General features: G+C 37.8%; 1 protein-coding gene across 1 annotated transcript in view; it reads right to left on the bottom strand.

Moving 5' to 3' along the window:
* LOC140238608 (phosducin-like protein) overlaps nucleotides 1-17,648 on the bottom strand; it is a 44,632-nt gene that overhangs the window by 20,344 nt on the left and 6,640 nt on the right. The window contains exon 5 of the mRNA XM_072318512.1: nucleotides 5,524-5,637. Coding sequence (XP_072174613.1) covers nucleotides 5,524-5,637 — 114 coding nt within the window. The remainder of the gene's footprint in view (nucleotides 1-5,523; nucleotides 5,638-17,648) is intronic.

Raw genomic sequence — 17,648 nt, 5'->3', positions numbered from 1 at the left:
CCGAATTCGCAATCCTCTTTGCGCCCATTTCTACCTCAAATATCAGCGGGATTGTGACGATTTCATGAATTACTTCGGCTGTAACATTTTATGATGCACGCGCCAAAAGGGGTGAAAATGTGTCCTTTATTTTTTTGCCGATATAAACTCTTCGAATTTCGTAAGTGCGTTCTTAAAAGATGTACCACACGGCCGAATTCATGATACTTTTTGCGCCTATTTTTACCTCAAATATCAGCGGGATTGTGACGATTTCATGAATTACTTCGGCTGTATTCTTTTATGATTCATGCGCCAAAAGGGGTTGAAAATGTGTCCTTTATTTTTTCCCGATAAACTCTTCGAATTTCGTAAGTGCGTTCTTAAAAGATGTTCCACACCGCCGAATTCATGATACTTTTTGCGCCTATATTTCTACCTCAAATATCAGCGGGATTGTGACGATTTCATGAATTACTTCGGCTGTAATATTTTATGATTCACGCGCCAAAAGGGGTTGAAAATGTGTCCTTTTATTTTTTCCCGATAAACTCTTCGAATTTCGTAAATGCGTTCTTAAAAGATGTTCCACACCGCCGAATTCATGATACTTTTTGCGCCTATATTTCTACCTCAAATATCAGCGGGATTGTGACGATTTCATGAATTACTTCGCCTGTAATCTTTTATGATTCACGCGCCAAAAGGGGTTGAAAATGTGTCCTTTTATTTTTTTCCCGATAAACTCTTCGAATTTCGTAAGTGCGTTCTTAAAAGATGTTCCACACCGCCGAATTCATGATACTTTGTGCGCCTATATTTCTACCTCAAATATCAGCGGGATTGTGACGATTTCATGAATTACTTCGGCTGTAATCTTTTATGATTCACGCGCCAAAAGGGGTTGAAAATGTGTCCTTTTATTTTTTCCCGATAAACTCTTCGAATTTCGTAAGTGCGTTCTTAAAAGATGTTCCACACCGCCGAATTCATGATACTTTTTGCGCCTATTTCTACCTCAAACAAATTATCAGCGGAATTGTGGCAATTTCATGAATTACTTCGGGTGTAACTTTTTGTGATCTCATGCACGCACCAGCTAAAATGGTTGAAAATGCATTCTTTATTTTTCTCCCTACAATCTCTTACATAAAGATATACGACACGGCCGAATTCACGATCCTTTTTGCGCCTATTTCTACCTCAAAATATCAGCGGGATTGCGATGATTTCATGAATAACTTCGGTTGTATTCTTTCATGATGAACGCGCCAAAAGGGGTTGAAAATGTGTCCTTTATTTTTTCCCGATAAACTCTTCGAATTTCGTAAGTGCGTTCATAAAAGATGTATGTGTACCACACAGCCGAATTCATGATACTTTTTGCACCTATTTCTACCTCAAATATCAGCGGGATTGTGACGATTTCATAATTATTTCGGCTGTAATCTTTTATGATTCACGCGCCAAAAGGGGTTGAAAATATGTCCTTTTATCTTCTCCCGATAAACTCTTCGAATTCGTAAGTGCGTTCTTAAAAGATGTTCCACACCGCCGAATTCATGATACTTTTTGCGCCTATTTCTACCTCAAATATCAGCGGAATTGTGACGATTTCATGAATTACTTCGGGTGTAATCTTTTGTGATCCACGCACCAGCTAGAATGGTTGAAAATGCGTTCTTTATTTTTCTCCCCATAATCTCTTCGCGTTTCGTATACATAAAGGTATACGACACGGCCGAATTCACGATCCTTTTTGCGTCTATTTCTACCTCAGATATCAGCGGGATTGCGATGATTTCATGAATTACTTCGGCTGTAATCTTTTATGATGAACGCGCCAATATGGGTTGAAAATGTGTCCTTTATTTTTTTCTCTTCGCATTTCGTAAATGCGTTCTTAAAAGATATACGCCACGACCAAAAATCATAATTCTTTTTGCACCTATTGTCTCCTCAAACTTCAACGGGATTGCGATGATTTTATGAATTATTATTCGGCTATAATCTTTATGATGCACGCGCCAAAACGAGTTGAAAATGTGTCCTGTATTTTTCTCCCAATAATCTCTTCACATATCGTATACATGCGTTCTTAAAAGGTAGGCCTATACGACACGGCCGAATTCACGGTCCTTTTAGCGCCTATTTCTACATCAACCGAATATCAGCGGGATTGCGATATTTCATTAATTATTTCGGCTGTAATCTTTTGTGATACACGCGACAGAAGGGTTGAAAATAAGTTCTTTATTTTTCTCCCGATAATCTCTTCACATTTGTGAATGCGTTTTCAAAATTATACACTGCACGCAGGGCCGAATTCGAGATTCTTTTGCGCCTATTATTGTTTACTCAAATTTCAACGGGATTGCGATAATTTCATGAATTACTCTTTGGCTGTAATCTATATGATGCAAGCGCCAAAAGGGGTTGAAAATGTGTACATTATTTTTATCCCGCTAATCTCCTACCATTTAGTACATGCGTTGTTAAATTTAAGGTATACGACACGGCCGAATTCACGATCTATTTCTACCTCAAATATCAGCGGGATTGTGGCGAATTCATGAATTACTTCGGATGTAATCTTTTGTAATGCACGCACCAGAAGGGTAAAAATGTGTCCTTTATTTTTCTCCCGATAATCTCGTTGCATTTGTGCATGCGTTTTTGATAACCGACACGGCATGCAGGACTGGATTCAAGATCTTTTTTGCGCCTATTTATTTCCTCAAATTTCAACGGGTTTGCGTTGATTTCATGAATTGTTATTCGGCTGTAATCTTTTATGATGCACGCACCAAATTAATATGTCCTTATATTTTTTTCTCCTCTATAATCTCTTCGCATTTCGTACTTGTATGAGCTTTTGAAAGGTGTGCGACGCGGCCGAATTCATGATCCTTTTTGGGACGATTTCTACCTGAAATATGTAAGCGGGACTGCGATGATTTCATGATTTTTTTTCCTCCCTTGTATTATCTCTTTACATTTTTTTCAAGGGCCGATTTCGTGATCCTTTTCGCGCCTATCTTCATTATGAGACCATTCTGAACGAATGAAAATAATTATTCATTTACTGTATCGCTGAATATAGAATATATTTTTACTTTTTCTAAAAATCGGCACAAGTAAAATAGTTCTAACATGTCAACTGCCACACAGCTGCGAAGCCGGGATCGGATCGATCTTGCGTTAAAAAAAAAAAAAAAAAAAAAAAAAAATCATGAGTAAAATGACCCAGAAATGCGTGCGCTTCTATCAATGCTTCTTGTCTGGCATGACCGCCGATCGCAAGCAAACGAACAAACAAAATGGGATCGGGGAAACAATCCATGCATTTCAACAGTTACATTGTACCGTACATCCTTTGCATGTATTGCATAGCATGGCAGTGCGTGAGCAGCGCCAATGCGCAAGCAAGCGCGAATAACTGGTCGACTGCTAGTGCTCAAAACTAATATACAATTGTATGTTTACTTTACAAATTGCACCGGTAGACATATTCGAAAACTTGCGTAAAACGTGTTGAACAATGCGATATCTTGCATTCTGTTTCTCCCTGATCGGGGCTGATCTTTTTCTTTCTACTGACCCCGCCAATGCTTTTTTTTACTGGTCATGTCGGACCGGTAACTTGTGGATTTCCTGAAAAGTTACCGGTCCGACAGTGACTTTTGCCGGTCTTGACCGTCGGACCGGCGCCAGTGTGCAGCCCTGCTAAAGAGTCCATTGTCTGAGCACATTTATCATGTCACATGAAAACAGATTTTACAGAATAATCCTAATAGCTTTGGCAATGATACAATTGAATCCCCATTAAAAGCATGACACTGCTGTGATAAATGGAACCAGTCCAGTATTTGTACATGACACTGTAATTTACTATCACAGAATGTGGGTGCTTCTAATACATCTACACAAATTTCTGTCTGCAAATTTATTCATGAATTCTATCATCACATCACTTAGTAAATTCTAGCTCCACTTCAAGAGAAACAAAGCACTCATGATAGAAGAGTTAGATGTTATACCTAATAGGTAATGAACTCAAATCCTTTACAGACTTTGCTTTTACTTGGAAGTGTACTGGTACAATGGTTCAAGAGAGGCACAGATTCCCATGCTGCTCTGACAAAGACTTATTTTCACATGAAGGAGTCTGTGTGGTAAGAGGACTATCACAAGATGCAAGGATGCTATGTACAGTAAAGTTTAATGAGCAGTGCCCATTGACAAGGGATGGTCCAATTATAAGTGACAGTTCTATTAGAGTGCCACAGAGTAATGTATGTGTATGACTGCAGGCCACAACACTGACTTCATCAACTGCTTTTACCCTCCCTCCCCCCCCCCCTCCTCCATCCCCAAACCCTTCCTCCTCCCGCTCTACCCTTGTCATCTTCTGTCTCTCCTATTTCTCAACAATCTTACAAGTATCTGCACACCAAGTCACTCCTCTCTCCCTCGTTGTCTCATAATTCTAGTCCCTTGTGTGTTCTCTGCTCCATTTTGTTTGTCTGTACCAGACAGTATCTTGCTGTACCAGACAGTATCTTGCTGTTGCAGTCTGTCTGCCTGTCTTACTTCCTTCTCTCTTTTTCTCTCTCTCAAGTCTTTTGCCTATAAATCTGTTCAACTCCACATTTGCTCATAAATAAAATACTAATGCTATTGTTTCACCCAGTTTTGTATTGTGGTCTAGTGGATCCATGCTGCATTTTAAAGCTGAAGGCACATGGTTCCAGTCCTACCATGGTACAAATGTTTTTGAGTGAGACATGTTGAACTTACACATCATACTTTTACACTTTACCAAGGTGTATAAATAGGTACCCAATAACTTAAGTAAAAATTTATGGTGAGTGGATTAAGTACCAGTTCACCTAAACATGGGAGTCTGGTTTGAATGCTCCCAAGTGACTCAAGTGAGTCCACTCTATGTTCATGTTTAATCCATTGAGGACGGTTTGATTTTGCTACAACATGCATTTCCCATAGACACCTGCCCGAGTTTACTCGGGACTCCTCCTCAATGGGTTAATTCAAGTGACCAAAGAAATGATGAAGTGTTGTTTGAATGTGCGGGGTTTACATGATGATGTGTGTATGTGTGAAGTGTTCGTGGTGTTACCATGTGAGAGTCCAGTTTTATAAGTACTGCTTGAATTCTTTGTGGGTGACTCTAACAAGAGCTGATCAAGCTTGACCACAGTTCTTGGAACTGAGTAGCTGCTCAGGGGGTCAATGTTTTGAAACAGATTGACTGTCTATGGTCACTAAATCACAAAATTTATCATCATGAATCAGCCCGACATATATACTGCATGCACGGTATAACTTTTAACTTGCAATTTAGAAATGTTAATGTTCTTAACTAAGTGAAAAGAAACAGACCAAAAAAACAAACAAACAAACAAACAAACTAAAAATAACACTAGGGCTGTGTGTTCATCAACCAAGATGATAACAAAAAAATGGCAGAGTGAAATTGCAAGAAGTTAGTTTGAAAGATGGATGCTGGACCAGCTTACTTACAAACAACCTGCTGGCCTGGACCTCTGCTGCACTGGCCGAGCAGAACTTGACCAGAGGGTACTCTTGGGCCAGACAGTGTAGACAGCCATTCATAGCCTCACAGGCCTGTAGAGACTGGGGGAAGAACAAGACCACAAACAGTGGAGATTAGAGCAAAGAAATTATCAGTAAAGTACTGTAGTGGTAAAGACATGAGCATTCATACATGCATTCTGCTGACAAAGTACAATATTTTGAAACTGAAAAGGAAATCACATCCTGATATTATGCTGATCTCTACATAAAAACAGAAAAATCAGAATCTAGACTTTTACAATTCATCAACATATTTTTTTAAACATGTCTGATTTCATCCAAAATTTTCACTGAGTTAATATTCAATATTTCTGTTTCCATACAAAGCAACATAATATCAGGATGGAATTACCCTGGCAAAATTTGCATAATGTGAATTCTTCAAAGCTTTGTTTGTTTTCTGATGATCAATGTTTTTCTTATCTTCATGACCGTATTCGGGCAATTACCCCCAGAGGGCAATTACCCTCCGGCTAAATACTTGTTAGTGGTAAGGTTAGAGTAAAGATTACGGTTAGGGTTAGGTTTATGGTTAGGAGTTTGGGTCAGGGTTAAGATTAGGTTCAGGATTAGGATTAGGGCCAGGGGAAGGGTCCAGGGTAATCGCCCAGGGGGCAATTGCCCTAGACCCCTTCATGACAGGTAACCATATGTTGTACATTGTGCTCTAATTAAGGTTAAATGATACATAAAGAAAGTGAATATCATACAAGTGACACATTTTGAGAGATATGCAATGCTTTGGAAAAGGAACGAATGAAAATTCCAAGCCATCCCTATCAAATATTTGTAATTTCTTCGAGATGTCACAATTTTTGTTGTTGTATTTCACGAAGTGACACTGTGCATTGTGGCACAAGGAACCAGTGTCTGTAAAGGGTTGTATTCTACCTGCAGTGGCTCTCAACTATTTCCTGCCCTGACACACGGGAATAAGAACAGCAAACAGGAGCAAACAGGATGTGTGAAGTGGTGTGACACACCTGACCAAACGCGACAGTCTCAACCGATGAGTGGTGCTCATCATTCACACAGCAGCACATACCCCTTTCACACTGACTCAAACACTTGGCTACATCCCTAAATTCTTGGATGCCATTGGAGAGTAACTCTCCTCGTTATCACTGATTTCAATTTGCCTTGAAGATTGAAAGGCAATGAAACACAATGAAAAGACAATGTGAATTCAACACCATCAACTAGTTCTGTGCATGCGTTATCTCAAGAGCATCGGTAGTGCAAACATGATTAAGTAAGATGTATGTAGCATGTATTACGAATATCATGATTACTATTTTTATTTTCTTCAACAACCATAGTAAAATATCTTTGTTTGTTGAATCTTTTTTTTTTTGAATCGATGACTTGCATAAATGTTGTTCTTCAAACAACTGTTATTTGTGTGTTATCTCTTGTACGTAACACTGGTGGAAGGCACATTTCCAGATCCGTATTTGTGGACAATAAAACATTAAATTAAATTGAATTGAATAGAATTGAATTGAATTGAATTGAATTGAATTGAATTGAATTGAATTGAATTGAATTGAATTGAATTGAATTGAATTGAATTGAATTGAATTGAATTGAATTGAATTGAATTGAATTGAATTGAATTGAAGTGAATTAAATTGAATTGAATTCAGTTCACTTCAATTAATTTCAGTTCAATTCAATTCAATTCAATTACTAGATGCTTCCATACTGGTTTTGCAGTGCTCCTTCAATGCACTTTTTAAACTGGCATCTCTAATCATATGACATTGAACAATCAAATCAAATGTATTCCTTGAATTCAAGGGGTGAACTTTCGCTCAAATTTCAAATGGTGTTGAGTGTTTGAACAGGAGGTGAGCAAGAAAAACTTTATAGCACCAAGAAGTCAACGAATGTATGCACCCAGTCTGAACAGGGTAAAACTCCTGGATTTCTTGATGATGTATGATGGAGGGGAGAATGGGATGCTCCTCCTCCTCCTCCTCCTCCTCCTATCCCTCCCCCTCACTTCCCTACATCCAATCCATCACCGTGGATGTCAAACATACTTCTCCAGCTTTATCAATTTTGGAAACAAGAAACATAAAAAATCTCGCCTATGATGGTTGACAGTGGCAGTCAGGGCTACAAGGATCCATTATAGCATCAAGATCAATCCACAACCACCATCAAAAATAATATGAGATGATATTCATAATTAATGGTCTCTCACCTCTTTGCAAAAATGATGACTCACTATGCATACTGTATACATAGTGATGTCATTGTGTCTCTTACATCATGCCGAACAAGCATTTTTTTTCTCCTCTACTATTCATTTATCTCCTCTACTACTAGTATTCATTTATCTATTCTTTTTTCCCTGAGATACTTTGTTTCTATTACATATGAGGTAGAAGTTAAATTCTTAAATATCAAGCCCAATATCTAACAGAAACAGTAAAAAAGGTATGTTATGCTTGTATTGCTATGTAACTACAAGCTGCAGAATACATGATACAGTGCAAATATTTTTTTTTTCTTGTCTCAAAATAGCAATGAACAGTTCAACAAGACCCCTGCAAGCAATTAAAAAACTTCCATTAACTTGCAGTTAAATGGCCATTACTTTTGAGTGATGGGCTAGTGGTATAAAATATTTCAATTTATGAATTTGATATATCTCCATGTTTCAAATAACCATTTTTATGACTAGTTCTCCGAGGTATTCATGAACCTTGTTCCAACCAGACAGACAAATACTGCATCAGACTAATACTGTATATGAAATTTATACAGCGTGTCTTATTTTTGTGATTTGGGACCTCCCAACAATATCGCAAGCTGTTAAATTTGCAAATGTGTGTGGGGGGGGGGGGGCAGTAGTGGACAGACAAATGTACCTACATACACGAGATGCATTCATGTTATGATCAGAGTTAATATTTTCGTGTGATCTTAAATTTGTGAAAAGCACCTGATTCGAAAAATTTGTAAAAATAAACTCGGTGAAACATATGGTATATGCAGTAAGTATTATTACACCGGAGGGCCCTCTTTCCTAGGACAGAGATATGTTCCACAATGCAGCACTTCTTATTATTTGACTGAAAAGGTGCAAATGATGACAATGTTGCTTTTCTGCTTCTCATCAGATGAGTATGGACACAAATTACTAACTACTACACTGACTACTTCCTTTTTTGTCTTTCAAATGTCAAAGTTTAGAAATCTTACCAAATCTATTGATGAGTTTTCCCCCATGACCCCACCCCATCTCCTCTCAAGAGAAACCTCCTTCACCTGAAGTGCATGCTTCTCCCCCCTACACCTTGTTTGCAGTCCATTTGTTCCAACAAGTCTGAAATGCTGCATAGAATTACTGTCAGTTCTCCTGCAAATAACAATTGACCTTGATGAGGTCTGCTGAAAGCCTGTTTCATTTGGCATTCCCTCTTGAATAATGCCCACGGGACTGACATGTACAGCATCGGTTACTCTCAAGGGGAACTCCAAGGGTGGGTACATGGGACATCAGATCTTTGCTCTACAGTTTGGACGTGACCAAGTTAATCTAAAACTGTGTAGGCAGATGGGAGACAGACGGATAGAAAGATAGATAAATAGAAAAAAAAAAGAAGATAAATGAACAGATAGATTAATCAATCTGTAGAGGGATAAAAAAGAATAGATTGATTGATAGACTGATGGACAGAAAAATAGATATAAAACAGAAAGAAAGATTGCTATATGGATAACAAGATAGAAAGATCGATAGATACAAAGAAAGAAGACAGATGAATAGAAAGATAAACAGATTGGTACTGTAGGTTAAAGTGGATAGATAGTTCAAATGATGAATAGACAGATATGGAAGGACAAAAAGATATACAGAATAGATAAGTAAATGGAGAGAAGAAAATGTGTATTGGTCAGGCATGCAGTTAAAACACAATGCATCAAGATAAACTCCCAAGGATAGCTAAATGGACCTAGAAATTGCTTGATGGGTAAAATAATAGACTTATGAAGTAATTTTATGGACATATGAATATTGTAGATGTTTCAAAGAGAGAAAGCTGAATAGATACACAACAATATGGGTATATCTGTAGAGATGGAGAACTGAATTTGAATTAATTTGAATTTGAATTACTGAAACTGCACGGTCTGCACTGGTCTGCACTGTTCACACAGTGAACAGTTCCAGCTATTTATATTCATATTTCACTTCACATCTGTACATGTACTTAGCAATTAGCAAAATACAAAATATGATATGAAGTTGGTAATGACAAGAAAGTGTGTCAGCATAAAAAAAGACAATTCTCTATAACATGTGAAATATGAAGGAACCACAAAAGTAAGCAATTGAATATGAGTATATGAATAATAATGGCACATAGACAAAGATAGAGATGAAAAAAAGAATAAAAAGAGATTCAAGAGAAAAACGGATATGTAATGTGAAGCCCACACCAGAGTGAAAGACTGAATGTACATGTAGTGGTACGATGGCAGTTAGACAGTGAAAATTTTACCAAAATTGGACAAAATTTACAAATGACTAGAGAATCACTTTTAACCATTCACCAATACATCAAGGTGATGGCATCTAATACCCATCTTGGGCAATTACTTGATATGATACTCTATTTATTTTGCAGGATTTTTTATTTATTTATTTTTTTTTCGGGGGGGGGGGAGGGATTTCAAGAGTCGGGTGCTTTTCATGAATTTTACAAAATGGTGAAAATATTAACTCTGATACATGCATGAATGTGGTGTGGACATGCACAATGTACATTTATCCATAAATTAGTGTATTTCATGATTGCCAATTTATCCATCTGCAAAAGTGTTGGGAAGTCCTGATTCACTAAAAATAAGACTCGCTAAATATATGGCATATATATGGCATATATATGCATAGAATTCTATGTTTCCTTGATATAAAACTTACTAGATCTATAAAACTTTTTTTTTGGGTAGAGGTGCCATGATAATGACTACTTTGCCTTACAGTGTGCATGAGAAATGATGTTCATGAATTGAGTGTCTGTAGATTTCATAAATACAGTGCACTCCCGTTACAACGAACACGGTTATAACGAAATTTCGTTATAACGAAGTAAAACTTCTGGTCCCAAAATTATCGCCATTAATGTCTACGGTACGAAATTCGCTTATAACGAACACGGTTATAGCGAAATTTTCGTTATAACGAAGTCTTTTCCGAGCCCCACGGACAAAGAAAAACAAAAGAAATGTGCTCCGTTATAACGAAATGCGGATCGCTTTCGAAAATACGTACCGGAACAAGCATGGGCGAACACTTCACATCACGTTGTGTTCGCTCCGTGTGTCACGCAGTTTCCGTCAATTTTATGCTCTCTTTACTGTGATTATCCAAACGAAATTTAAAAGGTACAGTGTACCATCCCGTTTCACATAGCTGCACAGTGTAAAATGAGTATTCAACAAACAGAACATGATATATGCGTGGTTTCCTTGGTTTTGTTATATATTGTATTTGTTCGGTTATAACGAAATTTCGTTATAACGAAAGAAAACTGCCGGTCCCGAGCATTTCGTTATAACGGGAGTGCACTGTAAAATCTCCTGAAGGAAATTCATAAATGATATAAAAATAAAACAGTCATGTTTTTATACACAAACAAAATGCAGCAAAACATGAAGGTTACATCACAGTTGTGGCTTTGCAGGCTATTTTGACATATTCAGGTGACACTAGACTAATTGACACATTGACATTCAAATGACGAGTTGAGAGCTTATCAAGCGTGCCTCGCTATGTACAGCAAACAGAAGAGAAATTCCATGGATGTCATCAAGTTGAAATCTCTTTGATGTTTGCGACTGAGAGAGTCTTCCCTGCTATCTCTACTCCACACTGATATCACACATCCATCCGACAAATTGATATTGTCTGCTGCCCCCTAGAGACCAATCTTGTTTGCTGGGTGGGGTGCTTTCTGCATAAAAGTGTGTAAAGATATTTGGCAACAACCTACATAATTAGCTCATGGCAATTCCTGTATTTTGCCTCCAGCCATAGAGTTGACATCAATAATGGATAGAGGACACACGACAGCACTAGATTGTCCATTAAAAGGGAGATGTCTGAATTGTGAGCTATTTTCCTTTCCTGAAACTATCCTAGCAAACAAGAAAATCACTTTTTCAATAGTAACATACACTACACTTAGTTTATCTGAATGAAGTCTCTGGCTCATACTACTTGTTCTAACATTTTCAAAATGATGGTCTCTGATTGGCTGACTGATGAGGAAGGGAAAAAAAAAGTAAAAAAAAAAAAATTTGAATGATCACTATGTAATATCGTATGAAAACAATATTGATGTTATCAGACAGAGGTATTAAAAAGCACTTTATTGATGCCAAGAGAAGTTATGTAATAGTAATATTTTATTGATAAAATAGTTTGCTCTCACTCAGCTAAAACACACACAAAGCTTTGATGTAAACATGATTTCTTTGTGAAGACTTTTGTGTTTAGTCAATGGAAGACATGTGAGGTTTGCCTCATTTAATATGCTACTCCTGCTATCATTGCTTCTGGTAGTCATGAGAAACTTAAGAATTTTAGTACTATCTCATTTCAAGTTTGAATTTCACAGAAATCTCTACAATTCTATTTGTATGATGTTGCTGACTCAATTAAAACCAACTTGAACTTGCTATGGTTTGCACTTTAAGTCTACTGAATGGAAGATGAGCTTTATGTATACTTCTTCACTGTGTCTTTTCATGATTCCTCATCGAGTCACATCATCTAAATCTCTTCATCCATTCAAAATATGAGATGATTATAGTTGAACAGTGGTATGAACAACAGTAAATTTGTAGTCCTGTTTCACAAATTATCTCTTCAATTCCCTTTTCAATGAACATAGACTTCTGGGGTTGTGGGTTGTTGAATATCATCAAATGCATAATGAGAACTTGATGGTGGTCATTTGGAGAATGAATGCATTGGTGGAATTGAACAGTAGGGAATGAAATGACCCATGATGGATGTTTGAATACTTCATATCGACATCACATATCATTGGTATGCTACATGTTACCCATGGGGCAGCAAATTTCTAGGAGTCCAAGATACGTTTCAGTATCACAAATCTTCATGTTTGTAACAGCAACAGCAACAACTCAAAATGCAGTACCAGCCTAAGATACAAAAAGAACACAAACTAAGTAGACAACATGCATTATTGAATTAATGCAATGTTATTATTATTTCTGTTTTTGTATCGTAGAGGTAAACCATGTGACAATCAGTAAAATAGAAATTCTTGTTTGCAGGATCACTTGGGGAAATATACTAATGATACAAATGGGATGCGAATTACAAAAACAAATAAACTGGAAATTGAATCATGATGAGAATATATAAACCTTATGATATCAAACAAATTTACCAATTTGACAGAGAAGTGAAATGGGTTATTTTTTTAAAATAAAGAAGGTAATTAATCTGTAAAATGCTCCAAATCACCTAAAGGAATTCATGTCAACACAAAGCTTGATCTTCTAATACGGAGAAAGCATTAAGTTTTAAACTTCTTCCATGGTCATTAACTTGCAGTCCCCTTTCTTCATCTGAAAGGGAGGGGGTGGGGGGGGGGGGGGGAAAGGGACAAGTCCTCCCATATCTAAAGCTGATGATCCTTCCTCATCTGATGTGTGTTCTGTCATTGACTGTAATCTCCTAGATGTTTTCCCTGATACACATTTCTTATGTATGATGCATTATATACTCCCAGGCAATATAGGCAATGCATTATACTCTCAGCTGTTACTATCATATATAATTTTAAATCTGATTCCGGATTTGTTCTCATTCTTTACTCTACACTCTGTCATCTAAATGTATCTGCCTGTCAATAAAAGTGTTCCCTTGATGTATTGATGAAAACTGCAATTCAGAAGCAGCATTCAACATTGAATAACCTTGGCTGCAGTTGCCATGGTAACATCTCAGATTTCAATAGTCCTGGTGAAGAAACAAGAGTCTTGTTCTCAGCATTTACCTGTCCTTCTTGGTTGTTTTTTTTATACTATATTAAGCATGTATTGTGATATTATCTCATGTTCCCCATATTTGTTGGCCTGTGTGAAAACCCCCTCTGAATAACAACCTTACATGTAAATATGTAGAATGCATTGAAGTATGAGGGTGAAGAATGCATTGTGCCAAGTTGACTGTATGTGGATGAGTGGTTCTTCAGATGTTGCTGCTGACATTTTTAATCCTCACTAAAAGATACCTATCTTCCCTGTACCACACCAACACTCCTAAATGCCCTTTACAATACATACGTGTACATGTTTAACACCTGTTAGCAGGCATTAAAGCTTCCTTGCATTCTAAAGCTCTGATTAGGTCACTGCAAAATAATGGTATTGCATCACAACCATGACTCTGCATTCAACTCATCTCAACTGAAGAAAAAGAAAAGCAAACTTGTAATCACCAACTGTATCTACTCACATAAATTAATTCTACAAAAACATCTAAACATTTTTGCAGGTCTTGTTTTCTTGTTAAGGTTAGACAAAACTTAAAGATTCTAGAATGAATGCAAACACCAAATTAAATTTAGCATTTTATCTTGGTACTTCAACATAAAATCTGAATTTTCTTGGCAATGCTGCCAGCCACTTGTGGCTCTTTTGGACATGATGGGTCACATTTATTGATCAAAGAGAGCAAGACTGGTGAGGACAGACGATAATGATAATAGTACAATTAACTGTCATCATCCACAGCAGTACTTCATATCTGTACTCACAATGAAAACACAATAGTAATGAATGATTTGGCACATTAGCCATGTTCAGACGTATTTCTAGTCTGAGTAAAATTTTATGCCGCAGCAATTAGAATTCAAATTTATGTTTATCTTACCACGACCCTGTGTCCACAAGACGGTCGTGAGAAGAAACTCCGACCAATTTACCACGGCCTTCGTGGGGATCACCATGGAGGGTCGGTGTAACTTCCGGAAGTGGTAGCGCCGTGCACGTCGACCATACCATTGTTTTTTACCAGCGGCATTTATCTTCTCCATTCTTGTTGATGAAAATTTCTGAGCGCTAGCTTCTCCGTCGCGATCGACTAGGTTAGAATTGTACTGCACGAGCACGTGTACTCGCATTTGACTCCGAAAGTTTTACCTAGGTCGTATAAGGTTTGTAAGGTCATAGATATTCCGAGGGCTCGTCCGCACGGGCAATTTACTCCAACAGACTAGTCGTGGTAGCAAGATATTCCTGAAAAAACTCAGGAGTATCTTGGTCGGAAGAAGAGGTCGTGGTATGTTCCCCAGACCAGAGGAAGTTACCACGACCTTGTTCAGACGGGCACTACTCCAACCTTTCCTCCAACCTTCCTCCAACTAAGCTTCCTCCAACCCTTCCTCCGAAGTTACTACGACTAAAACTGCCTTTATCTGAATGCAGCTATTTACAGGTACACCTGTAGGCATATTCTCCGCATGGAACACTGCAAGTTTAACAGAAGTTACAAATTCTCTACAGCTGTATACTTGTTTGGCACCTTAGTTCTGAATCATAATATTTCTTGTGAGCAGGTGATGAGCAATGATGCCAGCTATGATAGCTTGGTGATGACATCAAATCCTGTTTTATTTTACATTTTGGTGAATTAGTGTTATTTCAGAAGTATTGCAGGAGTATTTCACAGCAAAATGGTAGGGTTGTTATGTGGGCAATGCACACATACTTTGAGAAGGAAATACTTTAATACATAGTAATAGCACAGTCTGTGCATCCCTCCCCCCCCCCAAAAAAAAAAAATCCTTTCTGCATTCTGCGACTCAAGCACACACTCAGTGCATATGCGTACACCTCAAATAAGCGCAGCAAAACTTCCTCTTTCGATGGCCTTATTTGTCAATAATAATCTTTAAAAAAAAAATCAGAACAGTTCCTGGATCCAGACAGTGGTCCAGATCACTACCAAAATTTAATCATCTGTTCCTTGTGTCAATATCAACTTTTCCTTTAAGTTTCATCCAAATCCATGCACAACTTTTTAGTTAATATTCTGCTAACAGACAAACAAATGCCGACAAAAACATAACCTCCTTGCCTGAGGTAATGAAGACACATCACACCATTTGAACTATAGCTGAACTCATGCATCTCATTCAAGTTATCACACTGATAAATAATTCTCCACAGACATGTGTGTTAAACATGAAAAAATTGCATTTAAATACAAGAAAGATTTAATGTCTTTCATGTTTCACATCAAGATAAACCACCTTGTTTCAATTCAGCCCTGAAATTCGAAAGGGAGGTTTTCAGCTCAAACTATGCTTAGCGATTGAGGACGGACTGATTTTGCTGTAACACACATTTCCCATAGACACCTGCCCGAGTATTCTCGGGACTCGTCTTCAATGGGTTAAAGAAAGACTAAGGTTTCTATACTCAAAAATTTTAAGTGCTATCTGCATCTATCGCAAAACAAATGTCCCTGAAATCTAAAGAAAATCATGTCTAGCTTCCAAATATGGTGTATTTTATTGAGGGATTCACATGTACCAAATACACTCATAATTAGTTCTTAAAAAGCTGGTATGGCTTAGTTTTTTTCTAGATTGAGTATAGTATCATTGGTACAACAAAGTGAAGGGCTCAAGCCAGTCCACTTTATTTGCAGGTGTGAGGCCACAATGACCCACACATCAAAATGAGCTGAGTAATGGTATGCTGCCCTCTGCAGCCTTTGATCATACAGGTATCAATTTAAAAAAAAAAAAAAAAAAAAAAACTCATTACCATGGCAGATCTATTTCAGAGCCTTCTTAATAGAGCTTTGTGTTAGCTTGTTTTTGTGCTAAATTCCAAGCTAAGATCTAAGAAATTGAAATAAAACACACCAATACTTTTCTTCTACTGTACATGCATTTTTTATGTATTTCCATGTCTGCATATAAAGTAACTGAGAACCTCACATAGAATTTTGGGTGCTAGAACCATGAACCTATGTAGGTCCATGCCAGAACCAACAATTTGCTGTTTGTTTGTTTGGGTGGGGTGTGGATAAGAGCATTTAATACACTGACAAATACAACACTGTAATCATCAGTGTGTTTGGTGCAGTTCAACTTAAAATTATGGAAAGCTTTCAGAAAGCATGCTGTATGCAAACATTTTGCAATTCTGTCAACATCATACCTTCACACCTCAACAACAATGTACTCTGTCACCAGTGAATTTGTAAGAAATATGTATTGTATATGAACTACAGTGGCATCAGCTCCCTGATATACTGTTTATTTTACAGAATAAAATTTGTAGCAAAAAAAGCTGCTGAAAACTGCTTATCCAATAAGGGCGAGCCAATGGAGTAAAATGGGAGTCAAAGGGGGCCTGAGCTTTCGATCCTAGCAGAATCTTCATCAGAAGCAAAATGACAAACAGGGAGGGAAAGCAATCACATATGAGGACTTCACACAACAAGAACAGTCAGGGACAGGCTGGGTACACAGAACAAAGAAAACAAAGGAGAGGGTGGAGGTCACGGGCAAGGAGCCCAACAGGTAAAGGGAGGGGGATTAGAGCAGGACGGCGGACAGACAAAAGGCAGAGGAGGGCGGACAGACAAAAGGCAGAGGAGGGTCAGTGATGATCCTGAGGACCATGGGGGCAACCATTGAAGGAAAAGGAAGTCCTTATATGTAATTGCTTTCCCTGCCTGTTTGTCATTTTGCCTCTGACGAATATTTTGCTACAATCGAAAGCTCAGGCCCCTTTTGACTCCAGAATAAAATTTGCACAGTAAAGGTCCTGCCTCACTAAAGGAGACATCACCGCGACTGATCAGTCGCCAAGACTTGTGAAACTTGAAAAACAAGATGGCTTGCACTGTCACCAAGAAGGTGACTCCATGTGACTTCAGAAACGTCTCTGAATAAGATGATGATTTCAGATTTATTCGTCCACAAGTCACAGAAATGTCACTGTGACATGTCTGAAACATCTTCTCAGTCGTGGAG

Source organism: Diadema setosum, chromosome 2, assembly GCF_964275005.1.
Source record: "Diadema setosum chromosome 2, eeDiaSeto1, whole genome shotgun sequence".
NCBI lineage: Eukaryota > Metazoa > Echinodermata > Echinoidea > Diadematoida > Diadematidae > Diadema > Diadema setosum.
Note: the sequence above shows the minus strand (reverse complement) of the source record. Positions and strands in the feature narration are given on the sequence as shown.